The sequence below is a fragment of the Argiope bruennichi genome, chromosome 2 (assembly GCF_947563725.1).
Source record: "Argiope bruennichi chromosome 2, qqArgBrue1.1, whole genome shotgun sequence".
Classification (NCBI taxonomy): domain Eukaryota; kingdom Metazoa; phylum Arthropoda; class Arachnida; order Araneae; family Araneidae; genus Argiope; species Argiope bruennichi.
The window spans coordinates 5,115,015-5,142,802 of record NC_079152.1 but is presented as its reverse complement, the minus strand read 5'-3'; the positions used below and the strand labels follow the sequence as shown (position 1 = coordinate 5,142,802).

Sequence of the window (27,788 nt, the reverse complement as noted above, 5' to 3'; positions counted from 1 at the left end):
GAACTTCTAAAGTTAATACTCAATATGATATCCTTTGACTGTGCACATAGTCAATGAATTGGAATGTCCAGAAATGTATCGTACTCATCTGAATGTCCAGCACATTCAGTTTCATGTCATATACTTTCGAGCTTCTGAGGTGTCACAGATTGAAGTTTATATTCCATACCTCGCATTCTATACCTCGGAGCTAATTTTTTTTTTGAATTTTTAATTAGAATTTTAATTAATTAAAATAAGCGAAATTTCGACGTTTGTCCGCGATAAATTCCGATAATATTATCCCACAAAAATGATTTTTGCATCAAATTAAAGTTTTAAAAAATTATTTTTTTAATGATACCATTGTTTTAATCTATAAATTAAGTTTCTATTTTTAGTGATTTTTAAAAAAAAAAATATTTTAACCTTATTTTTCAATAATTTATTTCGTGCAAACTAAAAATAAAATTTAATTTGCTAACTAATTTAATAGATAAAAAAATTAGCTTTCACCAACATTTTGCCATCAGATTGATAAAAGCTCAAATTTTAAAAAAATTAATTGTTACTAGAAATTAAATCAAGTGTAATATTCAGCACGTGTCTGTATGAGATAGACACGTCCCTGTCCATGATTTTTTACAATATCTATTTTAATTCAATAAATAAACTTTATTTAAGGCAAACATGGTTTAAAATATATCCTTTTAATTTAAGGTTCAACGGCTAATTTTTAAACCTTTAATAATAGAAATACATGTGTTAAAATGGTCTAAATGATTATATTTTAGAAACTTGAGTTAAGAAATGCTACAATGTTTAGCTTTTATCTAAGTCGCCTGCTCTGTGAATCACTTTAACAAAACACTCTTGAGTTTCTAATATTTTAAATAAAAAGATGCACTGCAATCAATTAAATCAGTCATTAAAGCCGACTCATTTATAAATATTTGAATAGCGCTATTCAATGAAAACGGGCGATTATAGATTGACTTCAGTGAGACGGTCGATGAAGTAATAATCTCCCAGAGTTTCTCACGTGATTGGCCTAGATTAGTGTTTTAAAATTGTAACATTCAAAACTTAGTAAATCGATCAGATTTGATGACAGAAGTTAGAAACATTTATTTACTTATTTATTTAAAAGTTGGAGTGCCAAGAATATTTTGCAGAATATGATTCCTTAGAACAAAAGGACTCTCTAAAATTTAAACTTCATGATTTTTTGAAGTATATTTATAAAAAAATATTATTATGAACATCATTTAAATCCTTTTGAAAATGAAACTAAAAACTAAATTTTACGATGAATCTGTGAAATTTTTGCTGAATAATTCCTAGATATATAAATTATGAAAATTATTCTGTAGTGCACATAAGACTTCAATGCCGAACGACTCTCATTTTCATTCTCATTTTTTTTTTTTTTAAATATGCTTGGTTTCAGTAAAAAAACCTTTATGTTAATTGCCGTTTGATCGTTTCCACTTCAATTTAAAATTGAATTTTATAGGCGCTTACAGAAAATTAGAGAGAGATGCGTAGTGCAATGAACAGAATGGCTTAAGCCTACATAATAGTAAAAGTGAATCATATGACTATCAAGATTCGATGCTTAAAAATATTTTGCTGGAAAGACTATTATGAGACCAAGTTACATAAAATATTAATTGAATATTTTAGTGAATTCATTGAACATTAATGTTGGAGAACCGGCTGGTCGCCAAAGGCGGGTAGTAAAAAATAAAACTTTTAAAAATACATGTAACAATACAAAAAATATATGTAATAATACATACAAATAATAATAATAAAAACAGTCAATCCTTGATTTCACTGACTCATTTGGCAAAAAGACTAAATATGATTCATTATGAAACTATTAAATGAGCTAGTGAATTTTAGAACTTTTCGCTTTCTAGGTTATTTTGAAAGAATGCAAATTAATAATAAAGAAGGATGTATCTAGTACTGGCACTTTCCAGGTTGATCTAGAGCAGTTACATTTAGAAGTATAAAATACTAGAAATATATAATCAAATTTTTTTAATTAATTGAGATTTCGGAATTTTTCTGCAATAATCTCAGAAAATATTACATTTGAAAAAAAAAATGATTTTCTACAAAATAAATAATTCCTTATTTCAAAACTTATTCCCTCAACTTATTTACTTTTTAAGCATGGAAATCATTTTTTTTAAATTGTTATCACATTATGTGATATGATTGAAAAACATGAATTCAATTACTGCAAATTAAAAAGTGTATATATTATGGAATAAAAGCGTAACTGAAAATCTTGAGTTCATAATTGGCAATTGAATGTTTGGATGGATGAATTGAATTCCACCATAGCGTTTAAAAACATTGTCTAGATTAAATACCAAATGGAATTAAAAAGTTTTATTAAATTTAAGAGAAATAATCATACAGAAATGGAACTGATATCATTAAAAATGTAATTTTTTTTAGTCTTACTATAATATGAAGAACGTTTTTGGAAGATATGAACAGCAATTTCTATAGGCAAGTCATAAAGATGACTCATCTGGCGATGATTAAGCCTATCTTTGTGCTAGATTCAACTGTCTGTTTTAAGCCTGTTTTCTGATTACTTTTATATATTCTTCCCTCTGATTGAATGAAATTTTTGGTGCGACAAACACTTCAAAACATTTCTAATAACATTTGTAGTTTCATTAATTAGATAGAAAAGCGTTCGATTCAATGAAGTGCTTTAAAATAAAATATGTGCGATGATTTGTTTACATTTGGCTGTTGCCATTTGACAATAAGTAATAAGAATGATTTCTGTGCCATGTAAGATGAGTTAACTTGACGATGATGAAATACAGTCTGAAAAATGCTTCCTATCCACTACAGAAAAATCTTTCCCCACCCATCTACAAGTCAGATTTTTCCCCAACTTTCCCGGACAAGGCTTATATGCTAAGACCAGAAAAGTGCTTAAAAGAGTTCGATCGAATTGCTAAGTTAACCGTTGGGATGAGACGATGTTCCTTGCAAATGCCTACTTCTTTTTAACGCACGCAACAAAGCAATGGTATGGAAGAAACGAAAGTGTGCTCGCATCATGGGAAACTTTCAAAACTCAGCTTCAGTTCACTTTTTCCTATAGCCTATTGTCAGTGCATAGAGCCAATCATCCGAGCTCTATTGCGGAGTGAACCAAGTCAGCTCTGTATTCGATGTGTCCTAGCTTTCTTTAATAAATTCTTAGTTGAGTGAAGATGATAAAACTGATCACTTCATGAAAAGCACTACGGAAACGAGTGTTATTAACTAAAAATATAACTACATTATTCACAGCTATGAATAAAAATTCAGTATAGTGCAGCACCCTGTTTAGTAAGTCAACATATTAAGAATGATAATACAACATATTAAGAATGATAATAGAATGTGTAATGAACTAATGAGGTTTCACTGCAACCATTTCATTTGGAACCAATCTGTATATTTTCCCTTAACAAACTATAAAAGGTTAAAGAAGAAAATGTAAGAGTTACAGTATTATACATTACCAGGTACAATTAAAAGTCATTCTTTAGTTCAAGGGCTTTTTCAAATTGTGGCAAATATAGCACAGTCCATATTTCATACTGACCCTTTAAGAAAACCATTCCAGTATTTTAACATTTGGTGCTACCTACAGAGGAAGAAATGAAAAGTGGGAAAAAATGTCATTAAGTGTTAGCTTAAAATGTGCTGATACTTCCGGTTCCATCTCACCCTCCTCTGAATTCTTTCATTCTGTAGGTTTTCTTTTTTGATATGTATATCCTCTAAACAAAACGTTATTACTATATATTTGATTAATCATATTCAACATTTGAGGGAACAAACAAGCCCATTTTCTTTGAAAAATTTCTTCAGAAAAATTCACAAAAAAAAGCATCTCACCCCCCCCCCCCCAAAGTTAAGTAGTTTTAAGGTAAAGAAAAAGGATTTTCAAATTTAAATACTCCTTAAATAATTTTCTTGAGACTACACACCCCGTAACTTTATTTTTAGATTTGATCTGAAACAGTACTTGCTAAAAGTTTTTATCTGAATTGGTTTAGCACTTATAATTAGCTTTAAAATCAAATTAACTAATAGAAGCATATATTTTGAAAAAGAGAAAAATTACTCAAAAGTGTTTACCATTTCATAAATTTTAAGTTTTGAATTCAAAAAAATAAATTTATTTTTATTTAAGTTAATTTTTAGACTTTGGTTTAAATGACAAATTTAGAATAAACAATAAAACAATAGAAGCATTTCCTATCTTTAATATTGTTTTGAAAATAATATCAATTTTTATTTCTCAAAAATATTTTATTAAATGAAACATAAGATTCATATTATAAAAGTTTCCAGATGAATATGTATGACAGAACTGTACATTGTTTATATAAGAATAATATCACATTCTTAAAGAACAAAATTTTACAAAAGCCAGCGTGATATGAAACAAAATATATATCACTAAAAATAAAGTCTTTGCTTGAAATTTTATTTGATTCAATCATACAGACAATTGCTTAAAAATGATATCATATAAAATAGATGATATTACTTAAAAATCACAACAGGTTGCATAAAATACATTCAATTACTTAAAAGCCTTTCTTTATTAATATGAAAATGAAATAAATTACTTGTAGCAATTAGTGACAAATATTTGCTGGAATTTGAGATTACACAAATTTTTCTCCAGATGCAAAAGGCACATTAGCAGAAAGGTAAGCAAGAGGATACAGAGTGAAATCATTAAAGTTCAATTAAACTGCAACAGTATGCCAAATAATAAAAAATATATATATGCCAAATTAACAGGGGCAGATTCTCAAAATGTTTACAAGAAGTTTGTACAATATGCTTTAATAATGATATGACAGATAAAATCTCGATGTGAATTTTTGTATAAGGTAATGATTCTATCACAGATGCAATAAGAAAAACAAATCTTTACACAAAAAATGATTTTATTGATACTTGTTTATGATTTTCTGGACTGTGTTTTCTCTTTTTTTTAGCGACCTAAAAAGAAAAGAAAATGTAACAAATCAAAATGAATTCAGGCTTGCTATCTAATTCAAGAATCAAAGATAATATACAGGGTGATGAAGACAAAACAACAGAAATTCTTGGTGTGCAACCAGGCCGATGACGTAAAGATATCAAGCAGTAATAAGTTGAAGAAGTGCTATCTAATTCAACTGCCGTTTATGGATCATTCGATAGCTAATAAACAGGCTACCAGCAGTGCATGTTCAATATCACGACAAACAAATATCCTGTTCTCGATAGGGTAGAAGATACTGCGTAAGATTTTGAAATTTTATCCTTATAAGATAAAATCGATTCAAGAATCCCAGGGGACAGAAATACCCAGTTTGAGTTTGCTTTGAGATTTTTGGCTGGATTGGAAGTTGATGACGAATGACTGTGGTGGATATTATGAAGCGATAAAGCTCACTTTCATGTGCACAGACAAATAAATACCGATATGCTGCAAGCCACCAACGAATACCTTCCGGTCGAGCCGTAGTGACAACGCCATCGACGGGCGAATTTTTAAAAAGTGACTTGAACTCCCATAACCCTTTCTTTTATCTTCAATATTGTGCCACAAAATAACCTTATACGAAAATGACGTGATGAAGTTTTCGATCGCAGCGCCAGAATTTCCCCTATAGGCGTTTTTGGTACTATTTTTTTTTTTTTTTTGACAAATCGAAACCGCATATTTTAATATGTATGATAGTCAAATTTTGTTATATTTCGTCCAATACATAACACGCCACAGGGCTCCAAACACCTCCTGTTATTACTTCATCACCCTGTATAATGTTCCAAAAGTGCATATAATGTAATGTTATAAAAAAGGTACCAAAAAAAAAACTTCTAAAGTTACAGTAAAAAAATGTCAAAATTACTATATTTGGTGAGAAATTACTAAAAAAATTCAGTTTTAGTCACAGCACCTCATTCTTAAATCCAGTTGTAACAACAAGGTATATTATGTTAAACAGCAAAGAAATGTAAGCTTATTTGTAATTTATTGCTTTGTTTCAGAAGTTTTCAAAGAAATAATAGCCACTCCATACTTTAAAAAAAAATGGGGAAAATAATAATAAATACAAAAACTTATAATTTATTTAATTATTAGTTAATTTAAAAACAATTTAGAAAACTGGGAAATAATAAATGCTAGATAATCATTCAAATAATATATTCAAAATTAAATCTAACTATTTCAGACGATGGAATTTTTTTTTAATTAATTCTGATATATGTTCTAAGCTTATTTCCTATTTTCTAAAAAATAAAATTAGGACATTTTGGTTCTATTTTTTACTTCCAGTTTTAGATTTTGGCAAATTAAAATTTAAGGCATTCTCTTAGAAAAAAAGATTTCAGCAGTGAAACAGAAAAATATTTTCCACTTCTTTAATAAATTAATAACAGATCTGTGATTTAAGGAAACTGAATATAGAGCTTCTCAATATTTGTCAATCTTCACTAGTAATAAAATCATTCCAACGGGACAAGGATCCAACAGATTAAAGCCATAAAAAGAATGAAATCAAAATGACTTAGTGGTACAGTAACGAAAAATGCATTCATTGACATTTGTACCACCAATAAACAATTTAGCATAAATTTAAAATAAATATATTAGGAAGCCATGCCAGTTATGAAAGAAAAAGGAGAGAAATGATAAGTTTTTTGTTTTTTTGCTGCAAAATGTGAAAGATTCTTTTTTCAACAAACAAATTTATATTTGAAAATGCATACTGATTCTATTCTTTAACAAAACTGCTTATAGCTTCAAATAAACAACACTGTGAGTTTCTTGTCTATTTTTTGGAACAGAAGTGGATTATCATGCTTGTGTACACACAGAAAAATGCATTTTCTTAAAACTCTTGCTCAGAGAGATCTAAAACATGCAGATTTATCAAAAATGTTGAGATTGATTTTTATTTTCACCATTACAATCTGTTTTTTATGTATATTTCATACACAAAAAAGTAAAAATTTGAACAAAAAATAATTTTTCATCATATATAAAATTTACCTGTTTCACAGGTTTAGTTTCTAATTTCTTTACAAGAGCCAGAACTTTTTTCATAGCAGTCGATACTGCAGCTGTTTTTATTTCTTCTAAAGTAACCCACATCACTTCCTTTTTTGAACTTTTTATCTTTACTGAGCTATCTAGAACTAAGTGTTCAACTACGTATGTTGCATGGATGTGGGAAAACAAATGAATAACCTGGAAAATATAGATATCAGAAATTTTATATAAATGGAACACTGAAATACATTGAATGAAAAGAAATATGATATTTCTTATTACTTGAATAACATGATTATTCTAAAAAAATAGAAACTAAAAGAATTTCCAACCAACTCTCAAGAAGTTTAATATTTACAAGAAAACTGTTTGTACATGCATATCATTCATTTGCATGAAAAAAGATTATTGTTGGTGGTAATTCAAATTAATAGTATAGTGAAAGCTAAGGGATGTATCATTACATCGCGATTTAATTAAAAAATAATTGGCACATTTGAAAAGAATTTAATATTAACAAAAATTATGGATATTAAGTATAACAGAACTCTTTGAAATTTAATATAAAATAATTTAATTTTAAAGAACTCTTTCTGTAATTACAAAATATATAAAAATAAATATATATTTTATCTAAATTGCATATGCTTTGAATTAAACACCAATTTGAACATTTCTCTATAACATTTAAAAATATCAAATCTTTGAACAAGTGCATGTGTGCACGCACACACACACACTAAATCTTTGTGCTTGTTTATAGAATAAAGATATTTCAAGTTTTCTGTATCAATGAATATTTTCAGGACACTGGATCTAACCTTTCAGGAATGTAATCCGATTACTAAAATGCCAGATGGTCAATATTATACAAATTGTTAATTATGTAAAAACTATGCACTATGCCATTGTTGTCTTTTTGGTAACAACAATTTACTTATGTTCATTTTTAATTTACCTTTGTAATAATAGATTTAGCCCTGAAAAACATTTAATTTTTCTTAAATAATGAAGTGGTAAGCATAAAAGTGTAATTAAAATAATTAATATTTTTAGACATTTGTAGCCCTAAACCGCAATTTTTAAAGATACTTAAATTATTATAATCATTCATAAAATTACAAAACAATCAAAACAAATCCATATATGAATGTATAAAATCAGTGATATTTTCTTTTTTATTTTTTAAAAACAAAACACTTAATTTTTCATTGAAAAGTTAATAAATGAAAGTATTTTAATCAACATTACATTATTTTGAATCCATTATTATATTCTTTTTATTGATAAGCATAATATACTAAGTCATCGAAATCATAAATATATCAGACTTTAAAAATATAACACCATGCATTCAAAACTAGAAAATTACTAAAATGAGTCAAGCTATAAGATATGCAGCACACCGAAAAATACATTATTTTGAGAAACAAAAATGGAAAAGTTCAAATACATTTCTCGAAATTAAAAACCATTTTTCTCAATATAAAACATTTTTTTATTTTAATATTGTTTTCAGTGTTTGCTTTCAGTTCATCGATACAATGAATTGGTTGTATGACTGCATCCTTATAGAGGTAACCAAAGAAGAAAAAAGAAAAAATCAGGCAGTGGGAAATTAGGGGATTCTGATAGCCACGGCCATTAAAAAAAATGAGGGTGAATAAAAATATTGGTTGGCATTGGCACAAATAATTCAATCCACTAAAAAAAAATCTGTAAAATCTGTAAAAAAAAAAAAAAAAAAAAAAAAAAAGCCAACACTCTGTACCTGATTCTAATTTTAAGCAAATGTAGAAGTTTTATGAAAAATATCTGTTTCCATGCATACAGAATCACATCTTTCTACTACAATTGTGTTAAAAGATTGATTCATTGACATCTACTAAACAATTAAAGTTGATTGTCACTTTCAGTGAATGAATAACACTAATACATTGATAAAATTTAACTTTTTCTAAGTATTTTTTTCATTTTCATATGATAAATTTGATTTCCATATTAACGTCTTCACTCTTTTAAAATTTGTGACTGCAATACCATGTTCCTTATTTCATCTATTTGGTCTGAAATTGCAAGAGAAAATGGACAACTTAATTTCTTATTACGAACACCCCACATGTTTAAAGACTGAGTAATCAAAAAACCAAAGATCATCGGCTTGTTAAATTCAAAAATATTTAGTCAAGTCATTTCAAATTCTTCATCATACAAAAATGCATTATGTTCGGGAAAATCTCATGTTGATCTTCAACAAAATAAATCAATTTTAAAACTAATAATACAAATAGCAAATGAAAAATGAAGGAGGAGAGTTTATATTGATTTTTTATAACTATATATTCTGAAATGTTTACAATTTTAATTAAATTACAATTAAAATTCTTAGTGGATTTGGGGTTATCAATTTTACAATAAACTTCCATTTATATATAATTTTTAAATTCAGGAAATTTCTCTAAATGTAAATTTAAGTCTTAAACATCATTTTAAACTCACAGTATCTAGCTAATTTAATTTCCAAAATTTAATATAAACTAAATATGCTTTACAATGCAATCTAACTATATTTATTTATATATATATATATATACCTCTCCAACAAATTTTTTGCAAGAAAGAGTAGAACTTGGAACTCCCAATTCCTTAACTGCAGATTCAATAATCTGGGATCTTTCTATTGAAGTAGTCACATCGGGTAAAATAGCACAAGGAAATTCCCACAAACCTGCCAGCAAACCCTTTTCTGGACGTCGAACCATCAAAAATTGATCTCCTTTCTCTATCACAAGAACACCAACGTTTTCTTGTCTTGCAGCTTTTTTCTCGGCTTTGCAGGGAAATGCAATAACTTGTGGACTATGGAAATATGTTGAAAAAAATCAGTTTTTCCTTATAATGATATTATTTATCAATTGATAGTCACAAAAGATTTGATATCTTAAAAATCATGAGTAGAATATTTTTTAGGTGCATTTCGAAAGATTGCAAAATATGATAAAATGCATACAAAATAGCAGTGTTCAAAATTTTAATACTATTTACAGGTTGCACTATATAATGAATTAATACAGACCGAAAAAGCAAATTTTAGATATAGTTATCATAGAGTTACACTGAAGAAACTGGGCATAATTTAAATGATGAAATATCAAAGGAAAAAAAATCAAAAATATATCAAAAGTGTTCCTGCATTGTACAATGGGATAAATTTATCATCGAGATGATGTTTTTGTCAACTGACCTAAGTGGTATTGGATTAACATATTCATTTTAACTAGAATGACCATCATGCAATTCATGTATAGCCAGAACTTCAGAAACAAATTTCTTCATAGAGACTGAAAAAACATTAAAATGGAATAAAAATCAATGAACTTGCAAGAAAATTCTTCAACCAACTTGGAAGCAATAAGAATCCAACCATAAAAGAAAAAGTCCAATATGTGGTCAATAATAGAAACATTCCTCTCATGCTACAACATTATAACACAAACACTGTTTAATAATGGCCACCCATATGTTAATTACATTCTACTCAAACTACATCCCAGTCATTAATAACCAAAGCACTATACAATCTTTTTTACAATTGCTAATAAGTCTCCTCTGATGCTAATTTATTATATTAAGGGGGGAAAGAAAGAAAAAACTCCCAGACACAGAAGATTGGGGAAGAAGACTGAAAAACATGGAAGCTGATATATCTATAGAAATTCATCAGTGGACTGAGCAGATGATGGTGTAGTGAATATCGCTGGTAATTAGCCAATTAGATCTCTAGTATAAAAAAATTTTTATATACACTGTAAATACTACTTTTAAAATAAACAAAAAAATGTCAGTTAAAAGAATGTTCACTTTTTCATAATTCAAGCTGTAATGTAAATTAAATTACAAGTAGAATTATTAATAACCAAGAGCTTCTATTTCCTTATGTCTAATTTGCCAAGATATTAATTTGAATTTCATATTTCTTCTCTGCATCATCATTTTCCCATATATAATATTTTCCATTTCCATTACCCTTGCAAAATCATCATTTTAACCACATTTTTTATATAGCAATATCATATTTCATGCGATATAATACTAAATAAATGAAAGCTTTTTTTACTCCAACTATTACATATACAAATCAAAACAATTAAATTTTGTTTCAAATGTTTTTCACCCACGATGAACAGAAAGTTTGTAAATAATTCATATTTCCATACATATAATACTTCTTCCTTTCATCTCATCAATATTCATCACTCTGCATAGCATTAAGATTTTTTTTTTCCTTCTTCTTTTGTACCAAACAAACATTATATTGACTGTCTGTATTACATGTGGACCTTTCTATGTAATTTCTTTTCTCATGAGTTCTCCACACACACCTATTCAACCAATAGGGAATCACTTATGATCAAATGGCTAAGGAATTTTAATTCCTTCTAAGTGAAGAACTTAAAAGATTCATGCTACTCAAACTATGACTACTATATAGTTAATTCATATTCACATGACACATATTAAGTATAATCACAGATTATTTTTTTTTATATATATTGTATATCTTGTCAATGGAAAAGATATAAACTTGCAGTTAGGTATTAGATGAATATATACAGCAGCATTTGTTATGTGTGATAGCATATGAAATAAATTATTTCAAATATGTACCTGTTAGATTAACAATTATTCTCAGAAAGGGAAGAAAATATGAGTCCTTTGAAGCACATACACTTAAGGAATTAAGATATAAAATAGAATTTGACATCATCTCCCTATTATTGTACACTCAAAAGAATGTTTTAACCAAAAGGAAGAGGTAAGTGATCCCAATATGCTTAAATAAAATAACCAAAATTTTTTTCAACACTTAGAATTTTACAAATACGTCTACTGTATCAATTAGAACAGTTAAAATTTTAAAAACGAGATTCTGACAACTGATTTTTTTTTTTTTTTTTTTTTTTTTTAATATTGCCATTGCATTAGTACATATATCAGTGTTTCTAAAACTGGGATATGCATACTTTTTGTGATACATGAAATGGTCTCGGGAGCATGCAGAAAAAAAGATGTAATGATGGACATAAATAGAAAAGAAAAGAGGAAGTATGGTGGGTTGGGGTATGATTACAGGCCAAGGAATGCAAACGTTGGCCTATAATTACTAAAAAAGAACGTTGAATAAAATGCTAAAATCTATAATATAAATTGTAATTTTGAAGCTCTGAAATCAAGTACCATTTGGATTAAAAGATAATGAATATAAATTCAATTATATGAAAATCAGATATTTTGAATTTAATACATGAATAGCAAACTATTGAATTTAATACATGAATGTTGTGTTTGGTTTTGGCATAACATTTTTTATATTAAATTGAACATTTTATAAACAAGATTTTTGCAAACAAAATGTATAATGGTATAAACGATGTTTTGAACTTTGCATTAATATCTCTGTTTCAGACTGGATAAGCTTTATTTTTCTCTTTTGAAAGAGAAAAATCTTTATTGGACAGGTGTTGATAAATATGTATACATATAACAAAAAAAACAAAAACAAAAAAAAATCTACATTATAAAAGCTTCTACTTATTTTTCATTCTTGGTAATCTTTTCTACTGAAGAATAATAAAATGATACACCTAATTATATAAAACTTTACTTAGACACACAAATGAACACTAAAGTTTCAAATTTCAAAATAATGTATCAAAAATTCCAAATATCTATATATTCCTACCATAAGAATAATAAAACGAAAAACAGCAGAAACTTTTACAAAAGATAATTTGTTTTTATTCAAATTACTAGCTGACCCGGCGTGACCATTTATAACTCAAGAACGGCTGTTCCGATTTTAATCATATTTGACTAGTTATAATAATATAAGGGGAAAGAATTCACTAAAACTACAAAAATAAGTATTATAAAGGCTTGTCAGAAAGATATTTTCTTTATTCAATCTATATATACATTCGGGTTTATTCTCTTGAGTCAAGCACCTTCTGATATACAACATTTTTTGTTTTGTTATCGGGCCCAAGAACAAATAAAGCGAATGGTTTACAAACACGTGAACATGCCACATAATAATTGACCATGAGAAAACCCATGAAATGGGTTTTCTAGATTCAGACCACAAACACTCAACGATTGACTTTGTGATTTGTTAATCGTCATCGCGAATGCAACACGAAATGGAAATTGAATTCGTTTAAACTCAAAGGGCATATCGCTTGGGATCATGGGAATCCTCGGAAGGAGAACTTCCTCATCTTTGAATTTTCCTTTGAGTAAAGTCTCGTGAATCACATTGATCATGAGTTGTATTTTTTTTATCACCAAATGCATTATATTGCATAGTTTTGGTTGGTTTAGGTTTCAAAGCATCATGACCGCCTAGCCAACCTTCAGCTGTAAATTGTGTGGTGGTAAGCCAGGCACATCCAAGGAGTTTAAAAATTCAGATGGATAGTTGGTGACTTTGTCTTCGCTTGTTACACAGTCAATAGATTTGAATGAATGCAGAGTACCAACGATTTGAATCTGAATTACGAAGTTTAAGTCATCCACATCTTTGTTCTTCGCCGCCGAAATTGCTCGCTCACTCAACCATTTGTGATTTTTGTGGTTATCAATGATGTTCGGGCTCACTAAGTTAATGAGCTAATGAAATTGCAAAAATTTCGAGGAAATGAAATCAAACGGCTCGATTCATCGACAGGAACACGGCCATTACAGATAGTCAACAATTGCTTGGCGAAATCTTCAGTAGATGGATCGTTCAACAATGCAACTCTCATATTTGTTGTCAGTTGAATTTTCTTCATATAGCGCCAGAGATTTGATGATTTGAGGTAAGCGTTTATTTCATCGGCAGCAGTCGATCTTAGAATAACTAAAGTGTTTGGCGGAAATCGCCAGACAGTAAAATCTTGCGCCTCCAAAGCAACTCGAGTCATTGCGCAGATCTTTCAATGTCCGGTCAAGTGATTCAATGCGCGTTTGTGCGCCATCGCGCATTCGTCCCATATGATGATTTTAGATGCTACTAAAATTTTGGCCATTGCGGACTGTTTCGAAATGTTACATGTCACTTGTTTAGAATTTTGTAGGTTTAAAGGCAACTTTAACGCTGAATGAGCCGTACGCCATCCTTTCAACAATGTGGCCAGTATGCCAGAAGTAGGGATTGCAATACCGGACCAAAATTTCAATACCGGTATTCGGTATTTTTTAGATCTTAATACCGGGATACCGGTTTTAATACCGGTATTAGAAATTTTAGAAAGAAAACGCAGGTTTTTTTTTTGTTTTATTTGCCAGTTTTAAGAGTGTAAATATAACAAAAATAATATGTTAACTTATAAATTATAACAGTATATAAAGAATCACAAAAAAGTAAAGGAACAACTTATTTATTTAATTCACAAAAAAGTGTAAATATCACTATTCAGTCTGTGGTACTATTACAAATTTTTGAAATGTGATCTTAAAAAACATAATGCATCCATTGTACTGTCATTAAGCCTGAAAAGTAATTTTTTATATAAATTGACGAAAACGCTCTTTCGGCATCTACGCTAGTTAGTGATACTGTTAGCAATGAGCGATATACTTTTTCCAAGTATTTACCTCTAAATAAATCGATTTCTCGTCGGATGGTTTTGGATATAGCTAATTTCTTTATTGTATTTTTGTTCGTTGATTTTTTTTTATTTATTGCTAATTCTAATTTTTGTTCAAGAGACAATTCCTTTTCACTATCGACATTAGTGTCATCATAATCTTCGGTAACTGAACGGAATTCTTCTGAATGTGGATAGATTTGTGGGAAAAAATTTTTAAACAGTTTTCTATAAACTTAATCAGATTTGAATTGATTATTTTCTTTTAATCTTCTTCATTTTCATTTTTAAAATCATTATAATTATGTAAATAACATAAGACATTTTTTATTTCGGTATGTTGCATTTTTTATTTCGGTTATTGTTGCATTAACTGTTAATAAATTAAAATCTCTCCGACACAATGTCTCTATAGTCAGTTTTATTGGAAGTACAGCTGATATAGTTCTGGATATTAAGTCGAATTCACTATCTGAAAAATTAATTTACAGGTTTAAGTCGATTATTGCTTTTTGGATTGGATTTCTCAGTTTCAAAAATCGTTCCATCATTAGGAGTAAATTGCTCCAACGTGTCTTAGAATCTATTATTAACATATATTCTTTTTTATTTTCAGTTATTATATATTTTTGTAATATGGCATTTTTTGTAGGGGAACGTTTAAATATCTTAAAAAATTTTCGAACTTATAAATTATAGGAATCAATTCTTGATGGGTTAATATTTCATCCTCATTAGCAATATCTTCTTCAACAATTACATTGTCATTATCTTCATTGTCAGTATCACTCTCGCTCTTACTCTCTTCAATGTCGGAATCCAAAGTTTGTATATCCACAGTATTTGAATTCTTCTGTTCTTTAGTGTTTTTGGTATAATACATCTATTACTCCTAATTGAATTCCATGAGCATAGCACAATTGCTGATTTGCACCAATGAACTTTCCAACTTTTTTCATAATTGTTGCTCCATTAGTCGTTATGGATAAGGGATAATCCATGTTTCGCTCATTTAGATTTAAGCAATTAATTAAACCATTAATTAGCTAATTAATTTCGCCCTTTAGGGAGACATAAAAACAAAAACGTATACTATTTTGCTATGTTGGCGATCCCTGAACATATAGTGGAGACAATTTAAAAAATTTCTAGTAAATACCGAAAAACCGGTATTTAAACTTGTGAATACCGGTATTACAAAATTGTACAAAAGGCTCAAAATACCGGTATCCCGGTATACCGGTATTGCAATCCCTAGCCAGAAGCAACTGCTACCGCAATGTCCGATCTCGCAAGAACAGTGGCCACACGCAATGATATTGCCACGTAGGTTCTTTAGTGTGGAATAAGAAGTAGAGCTAAACCAATTTATTAACTCAACTCTGAACTCAAAACTCAGTGACTGACAGATCTTCTGCTTTTATACTAGCAGGGAAAGTTCCAGAATACTTTTCTGGAGACAGTAAGAAAAGTCCAGAACACTTATCTGGTAAACTAAAGAAATGTCCAGAATTTTCTGGAACATGAAATAAAGGAAAACATAAAATCAAGGAATTAAATATTTACACAGACTGTGAATAACATTATCTCCAGTCGGATTCGAACTTACGATCTCTTGATTAAGAGACCAGTGCTATGACCATTCGACCATGGAGAGTCGACTGACTATTTTCAATGCGGCAATATAAGGAATTGTGCAATCGTATAGAAACCCTGCTCGATTCAAATCAACACTTGAAGCATCGCGCCGAAGATTATCTCGCTGTTGATCTCTATGCCGAGCTCGGCGATTTCTCATTGCCAATCGGGCCGTTTCACGGGCTTCCTCTCTTTGCTCTTCTGTTTGAAAAGCTCGAAGCCGGGCCATTCGCTTGCATTTTCCCGTTCTTCTTCGGTGGATTGATTCGGAATGTTCCGAAGCCTAAATCCATCACGGGTTTGTTGGGAAAGATTAGATCTTGTGCGTTGCGGCATAATAACAATACAAAAACAAATTGACCAGTAACCTAAATGTTTTTTCACAACAAATTCACAGACAATATAAAAAAAAAAAAAAAGACACGGTAGTGACGTGTCAACTCGAGTTGAAACCTCAATCTATTAAAATGTTTTTAATATTATTACGAAGCTCAGTCATTCAATTGGTAAAAACAAAACATGCGTTCCAACACCGTTCTGAATAGCCTGACTAATGCATTATGCTCATGAATAGCAGCAGATCGTGGAGAATTGCTTCTTTTCATTGCTGGATTGATCTCTTCACGTAAATCAAGTTGTTCCTCTATATTACCAATGATGTATATTTGCAAGAATTTATGCTGCGTCTCTTCAAGAGGTAGCAATGATCCAATTGGATGGTGAATCTGGTTTTGAATCTGTCGAAAGCGGAATCAATATTACTTATTTATAATCTCTCTCTCTCTCTCTCTCTCTTTTTTTTTTTTGTTAGCTGTGCCTTATTTATTTTAGACACAAATACGTTGATCTAAACTTTTTCGCCTGTAATTAAAACTACATTTGAGCAATTTTTCCTCTATTAAACAAAACTTATCTTTTAAAGAAAATGAACATTGACTCTCTTTAACATAAATTAAATTACCTTGAATATCCGATTAAAATCCTACTTCTTTGATAATGTTTGCCCCAAATGAAGTCATTTTAAAACAGCCGTATTTTTGAGTGTTCGCTAGAAAATGTCGTGATTCTGGTGTTTCGCCGAAAAGCAATGGCTCAGGTGGCGAAGTCAATAATGATAATTTCACTTTGCCATTAAGGCAGCACAATCCAGACGCTTCTCCAGCAAACTTTAATGCGCCACAATGCTCACTAACAATGTCCATTTGACCAATGCGAACTGTAATCAATTGTGCAATCATATAGAAGGTTCGAACTCACTACGTTAGGGTTCATAGGCGAGTAACAAAGCCACAAGACAAAAGTGTACACTCCTTTCCGGAGGTTGTTATCTGGCTTATGAAGTTACCACCACATTACTCCCCCCCACCAGTGAGTCGGTGGAGTTTATCGCGCCAGTTATGGTGAGCGAAGAACATTGTTATCGCGCCAAGCGTTATGGCGGGCGACGGTGAGCGTGTGTGAGTGGTTGCTGCCGGGAGATGGAGCCACGACAGCTGAACGAAGGATGCGGTTGTTCAGAACCAGGGTCACCAACGTGCATGTTTGAGGTTCAAACTCGCAACGTTAGGGTTCATAGCCGAGTAACAAAGCCACTAGACACTCCTTTCCGGAGGTTGTTATCTGGCTTATGAAGTTACCACCACAAAATCAATACTTGAAGCATCGCGCCGAAGATTATCTAGCTGTTGCAATTTTTCAGCTTTTTAAAGAAATAATAATGAATTATAAAAAATCATTTTTAAATACACAACGGAAAATTGCAAATAATATTCCATTCGAAAGACCGCCATCGAAGTTTAAGAAATTAATTTAAACTGTCACAATCGCAGTTCATTTTGAAGCAAGACCGTGCTGAAAATCGTCTGCCAATCAAAAAAACTGGAAAAGTATCCTGGAACGCTAGAATCCAGCCTCTATAGATTCAAACTATTTCATTTTTTAGTAGTGGCGATTATTTTTAAACTGTAATGTTTGGAAGCCAAATGTTCGAATTATTTATGATCCTATCTGTAAACGCTTCTTAGAAATAATGCGAAGAATAAATTTTGCATGAATAAATGCGAAGACTAAATTTGATACGTTGCATGCTTTTTAATGCGAAGAATAAATTTGATACGTTCCAACGGATCAAGTATTATTATCTTATGTTTGAATTTTTTATTAATGTGCATGCATGGAGACGTTTCTCGGAAATAAGATATTTTATTTGAATATGATGAATTCCACACATTTTAATGGATCACTGATTTATAGAGCATAGTGAAATTCTGCATTTTATTTAAGAAGTTTGAAAAATACTTTGGCGTGCACACGGATATTTAATAATTATCGTTTTGAATGAATTGCGATTATTTATCTTACAGTTTACTAAGAAAATGCTGTACGGTAATAGCATAGTTGAATTCTCAATCTATTAAAATGTTTTTAATATTGTTACGAAGCTCAGTCATTAAATTGGTAAAAACAAAACAAATCATTTAGTTAGTAGTTTTGACCTACTTGACAATTGTTGCAGTGTTACCAACTTCTAAAAAAAATACCTCTAAGATCAAGATTAATCTTGATGCGATAGTAGTTTATCCCCTGATTGGCGCACTTTTCAAAAATCGCGAACCAAGAGCTTACGCCGAGTTTTTCGGAGGAGTTCTAGGGTAGAGAAAACGCTGGTTGCCAGCTTTGGCGCGTTATCGCCAACGGCGAAGAAGCGGGTTAAATACGATTCACCCTTACTTTTTTTTTTTTTTTTCCGTGAACTTTTACGGTATTTTAATGGTTATTCTGCTATTCGGGGCTGAGACGAATCCAAAGAACAGATATCATTAAAATCGGTACAGCCGTTTTTGAGTTATAAATGGTGTAACTAATACGATTTACGACTTCGTTTTACATGATAAGCAGGAATTGTCAAGTTTCAGCAAAATGTTCCTAAAAAAGGAACAGATTTTTGTACTGGTAATAGAAAATCAAAACAATATTTTGCAATTGATTACTAGTAAACAATATCAATCTCAGATAGAATATTCAACTATTTATTTATTTTTTAACTCATATTTATCTTGATATTCAAAAAAAATTATTTAATAAAAAATAGCTTACTTATCATTCCAAACAGATGAGGGTAGACAAAAATTACACCCAATTACTGGAAAAAATAAGAATATATTAGGATTAAATCAATCACAAAAATTTTACATGAGTTTTATTAATGCTTCTAACAAACTTAAATTCTATATTATCAGAAAAATTTAAAAGATAAAAAAAAAGTTCAAATAACTTTATGGGAAATAAAACAGTTTTTTTTTTATTTATATTTATTTGTTATTTTAAGGCTGAAAAATTATTGATTCAAAAATTAATAAAAATCTCATTAAAGCTTTTTTATATAATGTATCCAAGTTTATTATGAAATTTAGTAAAGCTGTGGTTAGTATAATATGCCTGATTTTATTAAAGAAAATAAAACTTGAATTTTAAATATAAGACAGTGACCATAATGGTGACAGAAATAATACTAATGAAATATATTTGATTAACAGTAAATGAGATCTGAGATATTTTTTTTTTTTTTTTTTTTTTTTGCACAAATTGATTAACTAAAATATGGAATATAATATTTAGTTCATGGAGCTTCTGCCAAAATAATTGTGAATTAAACTAATTATACATAAATTAAGAATATGTTGTTTTTAAACAGCATGTTTAAATGTGATTTATTTTCTAATATTTTAAAAACAAAAACTTTTAAGCATACACAATTAATAAAATAAGTACAAGCTAATTATTTTTCAAACAGGAAAATAAATACCATTTTCTATATCTATAACACATTCTTCTTTTTTATAATCGACACTTTCAACAGATTTCTTCTTTAAAAAGGAATCCATCTTTCCAATTTTTGGAGCTATGTAACAAAAAATTGTGGTCAAACATAAACAATTATATGAGAATTATATATAGCAATGCCCCATGTTTCAATTCTATAGTTTGCCAATAAGGGCAATCACTTTGAAGATATAAAATTTATATATAATATAAAATATCTACATACTGTTGGGTATTAATATGTGTTAATACACATTTTGAAAGTTATCTATTTAATTTAAAAATACATCATAAAAATTAAAATGTTGGAAGTAGAAAATTTGTAAAATCCAAAATTTGGGTTGAAACAAAAATTTCTTCATAGAATTACATTTTTCATAAAATTTATTTTTATAAATATACCATATACATTGTTTGAAGCACATTATTTATTAATTTTATATGAAGTTTTAATAAAAATATATATTACATTAAAAATTATACTTCTCTTTTTAATTTGTACCTCTGTATTAATTCTTAAAAAGTTTGAAAAAATCATTAATAATTACAGTAGAAACAAACCAAGTGTATTTTCCATGATATATAAATGAATTATTCATTAATTTAATGAAATGAGTTTTGTTTAAATTTTATATTAGATTTGTTTTAAAAGTCTATGTATGTAAAATTTTTCCAAGTAAAATTTTTAAAAAACAAAGCATTCAAATATTATTTGCGAACAAATCTGCATGTTATCAAAATAATTATCAAATACAAATCAAAGATTAGCTGACATAAAACATGACTTGAAAAAAAAAATGAAAAGAATCCCACCTCCCATAAATGTGATAGACAACACATTAAATACAATTCATCTTTCAGACTGATCCAGTATAATAGAAAAATAAAAATTATAGATCCCAAAAGAATATAATAGTATAAAAATGTTTTTAAAAAAATAATTAGAAATATGAAATAAAGCAAATGTTTATAAACTATAACAAAAGATTTTAAAAAATATCAAAATAAAAATATGCCAATAAAAAAGATAAATACTCCCCACCATCAAAAATATAAAAATTCAAAATTAATGTTTTAAATAAGCTAAATGGCCATATCTAGTAAGTAAAATTACACAGAATCAAATATGAAATAATGACATTAAAAAATCTATGCATTTAATACAAATAATTAGTAAATTGTCTCAGGCAAACTATAGAACCTGATTTTTCACAAAAATTAAAATGGAAAGTCAAATTTAAACAATATGTAAACTTGATGCATTAGAAAAAAAATCAATTTTTGGCTGAAGCCTGTTAAATAAAATCTGAAACAGTTTAATTCAAAAACTTTTTAAATAATAGTCATATACATATATGTGAATTGCAAATGTAACTGTTGCAAAATTTAAACAAACACAAAAAGTTATCAAAATATTAAATTTAAAAAAAAACTGAAACATTCATTTAAGAATGTGATAAAAATCCTCTGATTATAAGACACATGAACAAATGTTAATGGTTTTAAGAACATTTTAAATTTATTTTCAAAAAATTACCAATTTTATATTAAAAAAAATAATGGAAACAGATCCAATTTAGAACAAAGAAAAATGCACATTAGAATTGAATTACGAGAAAATTTCATATCCAATAGTTTTTCAAAAAAAAAAAAAAAAAAAAAGACACAAAAGTTGTAAAACTAGGGGGGGGGGGGGGGAGCTGGCAATTAAATTATAATGCACTATGTTTCATCTTTAATATTTATTCCACTGTTAGTAATTTTCATTTTATTTACAATACTGCGTTTTTGTTGGTATTTTCAGAATATCCTTATACTTGTAATTGGTTTCCTATAAGTTACATTGTACTTACTGTAATATTGTGATTACAAATCAAATTATAATCCCAAATTTAAAAAATCTTTGAACTTTAATTTAATGATGAACTTATGAGATAGGTGCAGAAAGTAAACCTCTGTTCTAAAGTATAATTAGATATAAATATTCAATGAAAGTAGTTTGTATTATATTTCTAGATAAAAAACCAAGAGCTGCAGAGTTTTATACTCTGGGGTTAACTAAATCAATTATCATTAGAAAGGTATCCAATTTCTAAATTATTAACAAAGTTCAAAGAAATTAAATTGTCATAAAAAGAGCATAATTTAACCTGTTTTAGTCATGCAATATGCTTTGCAATAATCATTTACAGTGCATGTTGTACAGTTAGGGTTTTGAGGCATACAAATAGTAGCTCCAAGTTCCATCAAAGCTTGATTGAAATCCATAGGTCTTTCTTTAGAAACAAGTTTATTAGCCAGTTCCCTAAAAAAAAAAAAAAAAAAAAAAAAATTACCAATTTAGTTAACACAAATCCTTATATTCAGTAAAAGAAAAACTCCTGGAAATAATATTATTGTTTACTATTTGTGCATGAAAGACATAGAAACTCATATGTAATCATATTCTGCTGGACTGCAATAATTCATTCACTTACAATCCAATTAAAGATGCACTGTGAACCCATACAAAGTATTAAACTTCATGCAAAAAATTCTACTTTTTATATGTTTTAAAATTTAAATTTCTAACAAATGATCATAGACTTGTCATGGACATGGCTTCATATGCACAAGAGTTCAGATTCTATTCTCAGTAAAATTTAATAATTGAACATTAGTAAATTAAACTCAAAAAATGCTAAAATTAGTAAAACATATACTAAATGATTTTGACACATATTAAAAATCTTTATATATATAGCCTTTGGTATTCTCAATAAAATGAAATCTGGTGAACAGTGAATATTATAAGAGTATAGAACTTAACTCAAATGGACACTTTGTGTTTCAAAATAATAGCAGTAAAAAAAAGGAAAAAAAAAAAAAAAAAAAAAAGAATGCCAAGGAAAACATATAATTAGATGAATGATTTAACATAAAGCAAATTCTGTTGCCTCTAAAACTTTTCTTTTTAAAAAAGGGCTGATCTTTAATCCCATTAAATAATGCAAAATATTTAGTTCTCTCTATGCTTAATAATTGTTCTTGAATAATCAATTTAATATTTAAATTTTATAAATAAATCAGGGTGGGTACTTTTTAAATTCTGTTAAAAAAAACGAAGGTATTTTGGATTTTAAATGAAATAGAAAATGAATATAAGACATATTAAATTTTCTTTGATCCTAAAAAAAATTCATCAAATTTGAAATTTTTAGCAAGGCTTAGATGATTAATCAGTAAAAAACAACTTGCTTGTGACAATAAAACTTTTTGCTGAATATTGAATAAAAAATTTTAACGTTTATTAAAGAAATTGCATTATTTCTTTATTATTCACAATTATTTTTTATTTTATAAAAAATAATTGACACAGCATAGATATGTGTCACAGGAAAGTAAACCGAAATTTTCATAAGGTAGGCAATAAAAAAAATCTATACTTATATAAAGCTCAGTGTGTGTATGTGTTGGCACTCTACAGGCCAGACCGTTCGACCTACAGCTACCAAATTTGGCACATGCATACATTGGAGGTCGGAAATGTGCACCTGGAGTCCCTTTTTTTGAATTTTTAATTAGAATTTTAATTATTAATAAAAAATTAACTTTCCCGCCAAAAAAATCTTTTCATTTCCCTACCGCAAAATGAGTAAGGTTTCAGTTTTTTTTTCCCCCACGCTAAAGAGGATAGGTTTAAAAAATTTTCGGCACATTATTTCAAAGGATTCTGTTTATTTTCTTAATGTTTGATGCATTTAAAATTAAACATTGTTAATTAATCGATCTTTCAAATTCATTGTGAAGTACTTTTGAATTAAAATAAAACAGAATAAAGGAGATTAAAAATTTCTAATCTGCATAGCGTTACTCCAACTGGCGTAGAAAATTCACGCATTTGCGTTACCATAATTGGCGTTGAAAATTCACGCATGCGCATTGTGTTCTGATTGTTGACAACGTATACGAACTTGGTTTTGAAGGTTTAATATGTTTTCGACAGATTATTTCAAACGATTCTGTTTATTTTTTTAGTGTTTGATGCATTTAAAACTAAACATTGTTAATTAATCGATCTGTTTATGATGAATCTGAGAAAATTTTGTTGAAAACTTCTTGAGATATTATATAAATTAAGAAAAATATTCTTTAGTGCCCATAAGGTTTAAATACTCAGCGACTCTGTTTTCAGTACTCATATTTTTTAAAAATGCTTCGTTTCAGTAAAAAAAATATTATATTTATTGCAGTTTAATCATTTCCACTTTAATTTAAAGCATAATTCTACGGGATCTAACAGAAAATTAAAGAGATACATATTACGTAATGGCTGAAGGCCTTTATAGTATTATAAGTGAATTACGTAACTACTAAAATTTGAAGTTTTAAAATATTTTAATGAAGAAGCAATTAAAATGGGAGTTCCATAAAATATTTAATTATTAAAATTTTAACGTGCATTAAGACTGGCGAACCGGCTGATCACCAAAGGCGGCTAGTAAGTAATAAAAGGCAGCAAGTATAATAGCCATACAAATGCAAACATAGCAAGGTTTTTTTTTTTTTTTTTTTTTTTTTGCTAACTTTGCGGTGTATGTCTACATTAACAGGTGAATATACACAGATTTTTTTAACTTCAGAAAAGTAACATTTATGCTCTCCTTGATGCATTTTAATAGAAAAGTGCCAAGTAATTACCACAAGTGGTCACGGACATTAGCCTCCGAGACTGGAGCTCCAATAACTCGCATCCTACTCAAAACTCGAATTACATTCCCATCAACAACGCCAACAGATTTTTGAAAGGCAATGGAAGCAATTGCTGATGCAGAATATGGTCCAATTCCAGGAATAAGTTTGATAAGATTTGGAACTGTATTAGGTATTTGTCCATTCAGTTTTTCTACAATAATTTTAGCTCCTTCATGCAATCTGCGACCTCTTGAATAGTACCCAAGGCCGGCCCAAGCTTGTAAAACTTCTTCTACATTAGCTTTAGCTAAAGCTTGGACTGTTGGCCATTTCTACAATAGATGAAAAAGTCTATATTATTAACAATGCTCATTTCTTTAACTAAAATCTTTACCATTCATTGGAATTTGTATAAAATTTTACCTATAATTTATTGAATTAAATCCTAATCATGAAGAAATTAAAATCTTATCTGTTTAATTATCTGCAAACTGATATTTCAAAAAGATGGATATAAATACTATTTTTCTTCAGATACAAAATTTTATTAGAAACTGTACTACCTTAAATACAGTAAATGCTGCACTTTTTAATTTAATTCTTCCAATACAATAATAAAATTTCTATTGACTTTCTTGTAAAATGCACAGCTTTTATAAAATGGATACCATTTATTTAGTTATTCTTAATTAGTTTCACTAAAAATACAATAACTTCAATTAATTTCAGGAAGGAATACAAATATTTAATATTATATATTGTTCAAAATACACAAATCTTCCAATTTCACTATAAATTATTCAGAAAGTTAACTATAATAGAATAAATTAATAAACTACAAAACAATTAAACAGCATAAGTTTTTTTAAAAAACAAATACTAATAAATGCTAGGAACAAAATTCTAACCAATCTGTTTTATAAAATATATATTATTCTAATCAATGAACAGTAATATGATAAACCAGAATACAACAAAGATTAAGGTCGCCTTTAAAATGAAAATTTAGAATTTTAAGTTGGCTTCAATTTTGATATGTTTCATTTTAGAAATAATTATTAGATTGTATAAATAAAATTCCAATTGTAACTATCCATTACAGCAGTTAAATATGCAAATATAACTGTAACTATTTTTTGTACTTCTTATGAATGCTAAAAAAATAAATATATTTGTCTGACACTCAGCTATCCATTCTTTTCTATTCTGTGAGTTGATTATTCATCTCAATGGCTTCATAAATAATTCTTTTTTATACTATTGAATTTAATAGCCTTAAAATAATAGGTTATAGCTAATGGGAATGTTGAATTAGTCTCAGCATGTGATTCAGCTAAAAGTACTTGGGGCAAGTGGATTTCAATTTACAAGATGAGTTCCAGACAGTGTGGATTGACTAATGGAGCAGTTTTATTTTTGACAAAGAACCTTCTGAAAATATTGTCACACACACATTTAATGCTTAAAATGCAATTTTAGGTAACTGAATGATGAGTTGGTTAAAACGAAGCTACCCAATTTTTTACTCATAAGCAGGATTATGTCAAATCTTTCAATGGACTATTTTGAGTTCAAAAGTGTTCTATACACGAAAGGACAATTAATAAATTAACTGAGCACCTCCATCTCATTGCAATGGGACTGCCAGGAAAACAAGGTGAACATTCTGTTTTGGTAGCTAAAACTTCATTGAACCAAAACAAGAAAAAGCAGAGAATAAATGTTTCATATGTCATAAACTAAATTGTAGAAGAAGAATTGTATGAAGTAGAAAATAAAGTGTGTGGCTTACAGCTTCTGGGGCATCTGTCACATGTCTCCTCATAAAGAATATTTTCTATCGTACGAACATTTCTTATTACCAAAGGAGGTTAAGATAAGAAATAATGTCTCCCCAACGACCTTCAAGGTCTTGCACCCTTTCGGGTAGGTAGGTCATTGTGGGGTACCAAGACAAGAAATAATGAGACTATATTTGCTTTTGATCAAGGAACTGTTAATGTTAAAATGCTTGTGTCTGGCAAGTGTGAAAATAATGATCTAAGCAATGCATGGTTTACTCCCAAAATGAATAGAAATTTATTTCCTGTGTGTAAAGCTGTTGATAAAGATTATGATTTTAAAATAAATAAAAACAGTTGCTATTTATCTAAAGATGATCATGTTCACTTAGAAGGAAAAACAACTTCACATGGACTTTATGCTTTTAAAGGTTGTAATGCCTTTAAATCAGCTGATGTTTTAATAGCAGTGGAATATAATATGCAGCTATGGCATGAAAATAAACATCATGTTAAAAATATTCTGAAGCAATGTAGCATGGATATCTCATATTAATGATCTCTGTGTAGGTTGCATGTTTGGCAACCAACATAGCGAGATTTTCAGAACCAGAAGAAACCAAGCAACAGTAGCTGGTTAACTGACAAATGTAGATGCCTGTGGCCTCCCTAGTAAGAAATATCTCTTGTTGGTACTTGATGCTTTGTGTGCTTTAAAGTTTACAAAATTTCATAGAGTATATTTTACCAGTAAAAAGTTGGAGATATTTATTAGTTAGTCTGAAACAGCTGTACATAGAATTAAAGAGATGTTAAATGATGAAGAGACATAATCTAATAATTCTGAGATTAAAGTTTTCCTTGTATTTAAAAGGAATAAATACATGTTTCAGTGTCATAGTGTCATACACACTGCAGCAAAATGGTGCTGCTGACAGGGAAAATCGTACATTAGAAGAAAAAGCTTGATTTCTTCAAATTAAGAAACTCTCGATCTTTATTCATGTTATGGAATACAACGGTGTATGTGTTAAATAGAACTGAAAAAACACTAGTACCGGATAAGAACCCATATGAAGAATAGTTCAACAACAACAACAAAAAGCATTAATTGACCATTTAAAAATTTATGGCACAAAGTGTTACATCCATGTTCCAAAGCAAGAGAGA

The 27,788-nt window shown here is 28.8% G+C and overlaps 1 protein-coding gene across 1 annotated transcript in view; it reads right to left on the bottom strand.

Moving 5' to 3' along the window:
• Nucleotides 1–4,460: 4,460 nt before the first annotated feature.
• Nucleotides 4,461–27,788, bottom strand: part of LOC129959757 (adenine DNA glycosylase-like) — a 442,509-nt gene continuing 419,181 nt past the window's right edge. Inside the window, exons 3-9 of the mRNA XM_056072653.1 lie at nucleotides 24,844–25,169; nucleotides 22,314–22,468; nucleotides 20,147–20,242; nucleotides 19,438–19,483; nucleotides 9,667–9,931; nucleotides 7,073–7,270; nucleotides 4,461–5,028 (exon numbers count right to left, since the gene is read on the bottom strand). Coding sequence (XP_055928628.1) covers nucleotides 4,957–5,028; nucleotides 7,073–7,270; nucleotides 9,667–9,931; nucleotides 19,438–19,483; nucleotides 20,147–20,242; nucleotides 22,314–22,468; nucleotides 24,844–25,169 — 1,158 coding nt within the window. The 3' untranslated portion in view covers nucleotides 4,461–4,956. The remainder of the gene's footprint in view (nucleotides 5,029–7,072; nucleotides 7,271–9,666; nucleotides 9,932–19,437; nucleotides 19,484–20,146; nucleotides 20,243–22,313; nucleotides 22,469–24,843; nucleotides 25,170–27,788) is intronic.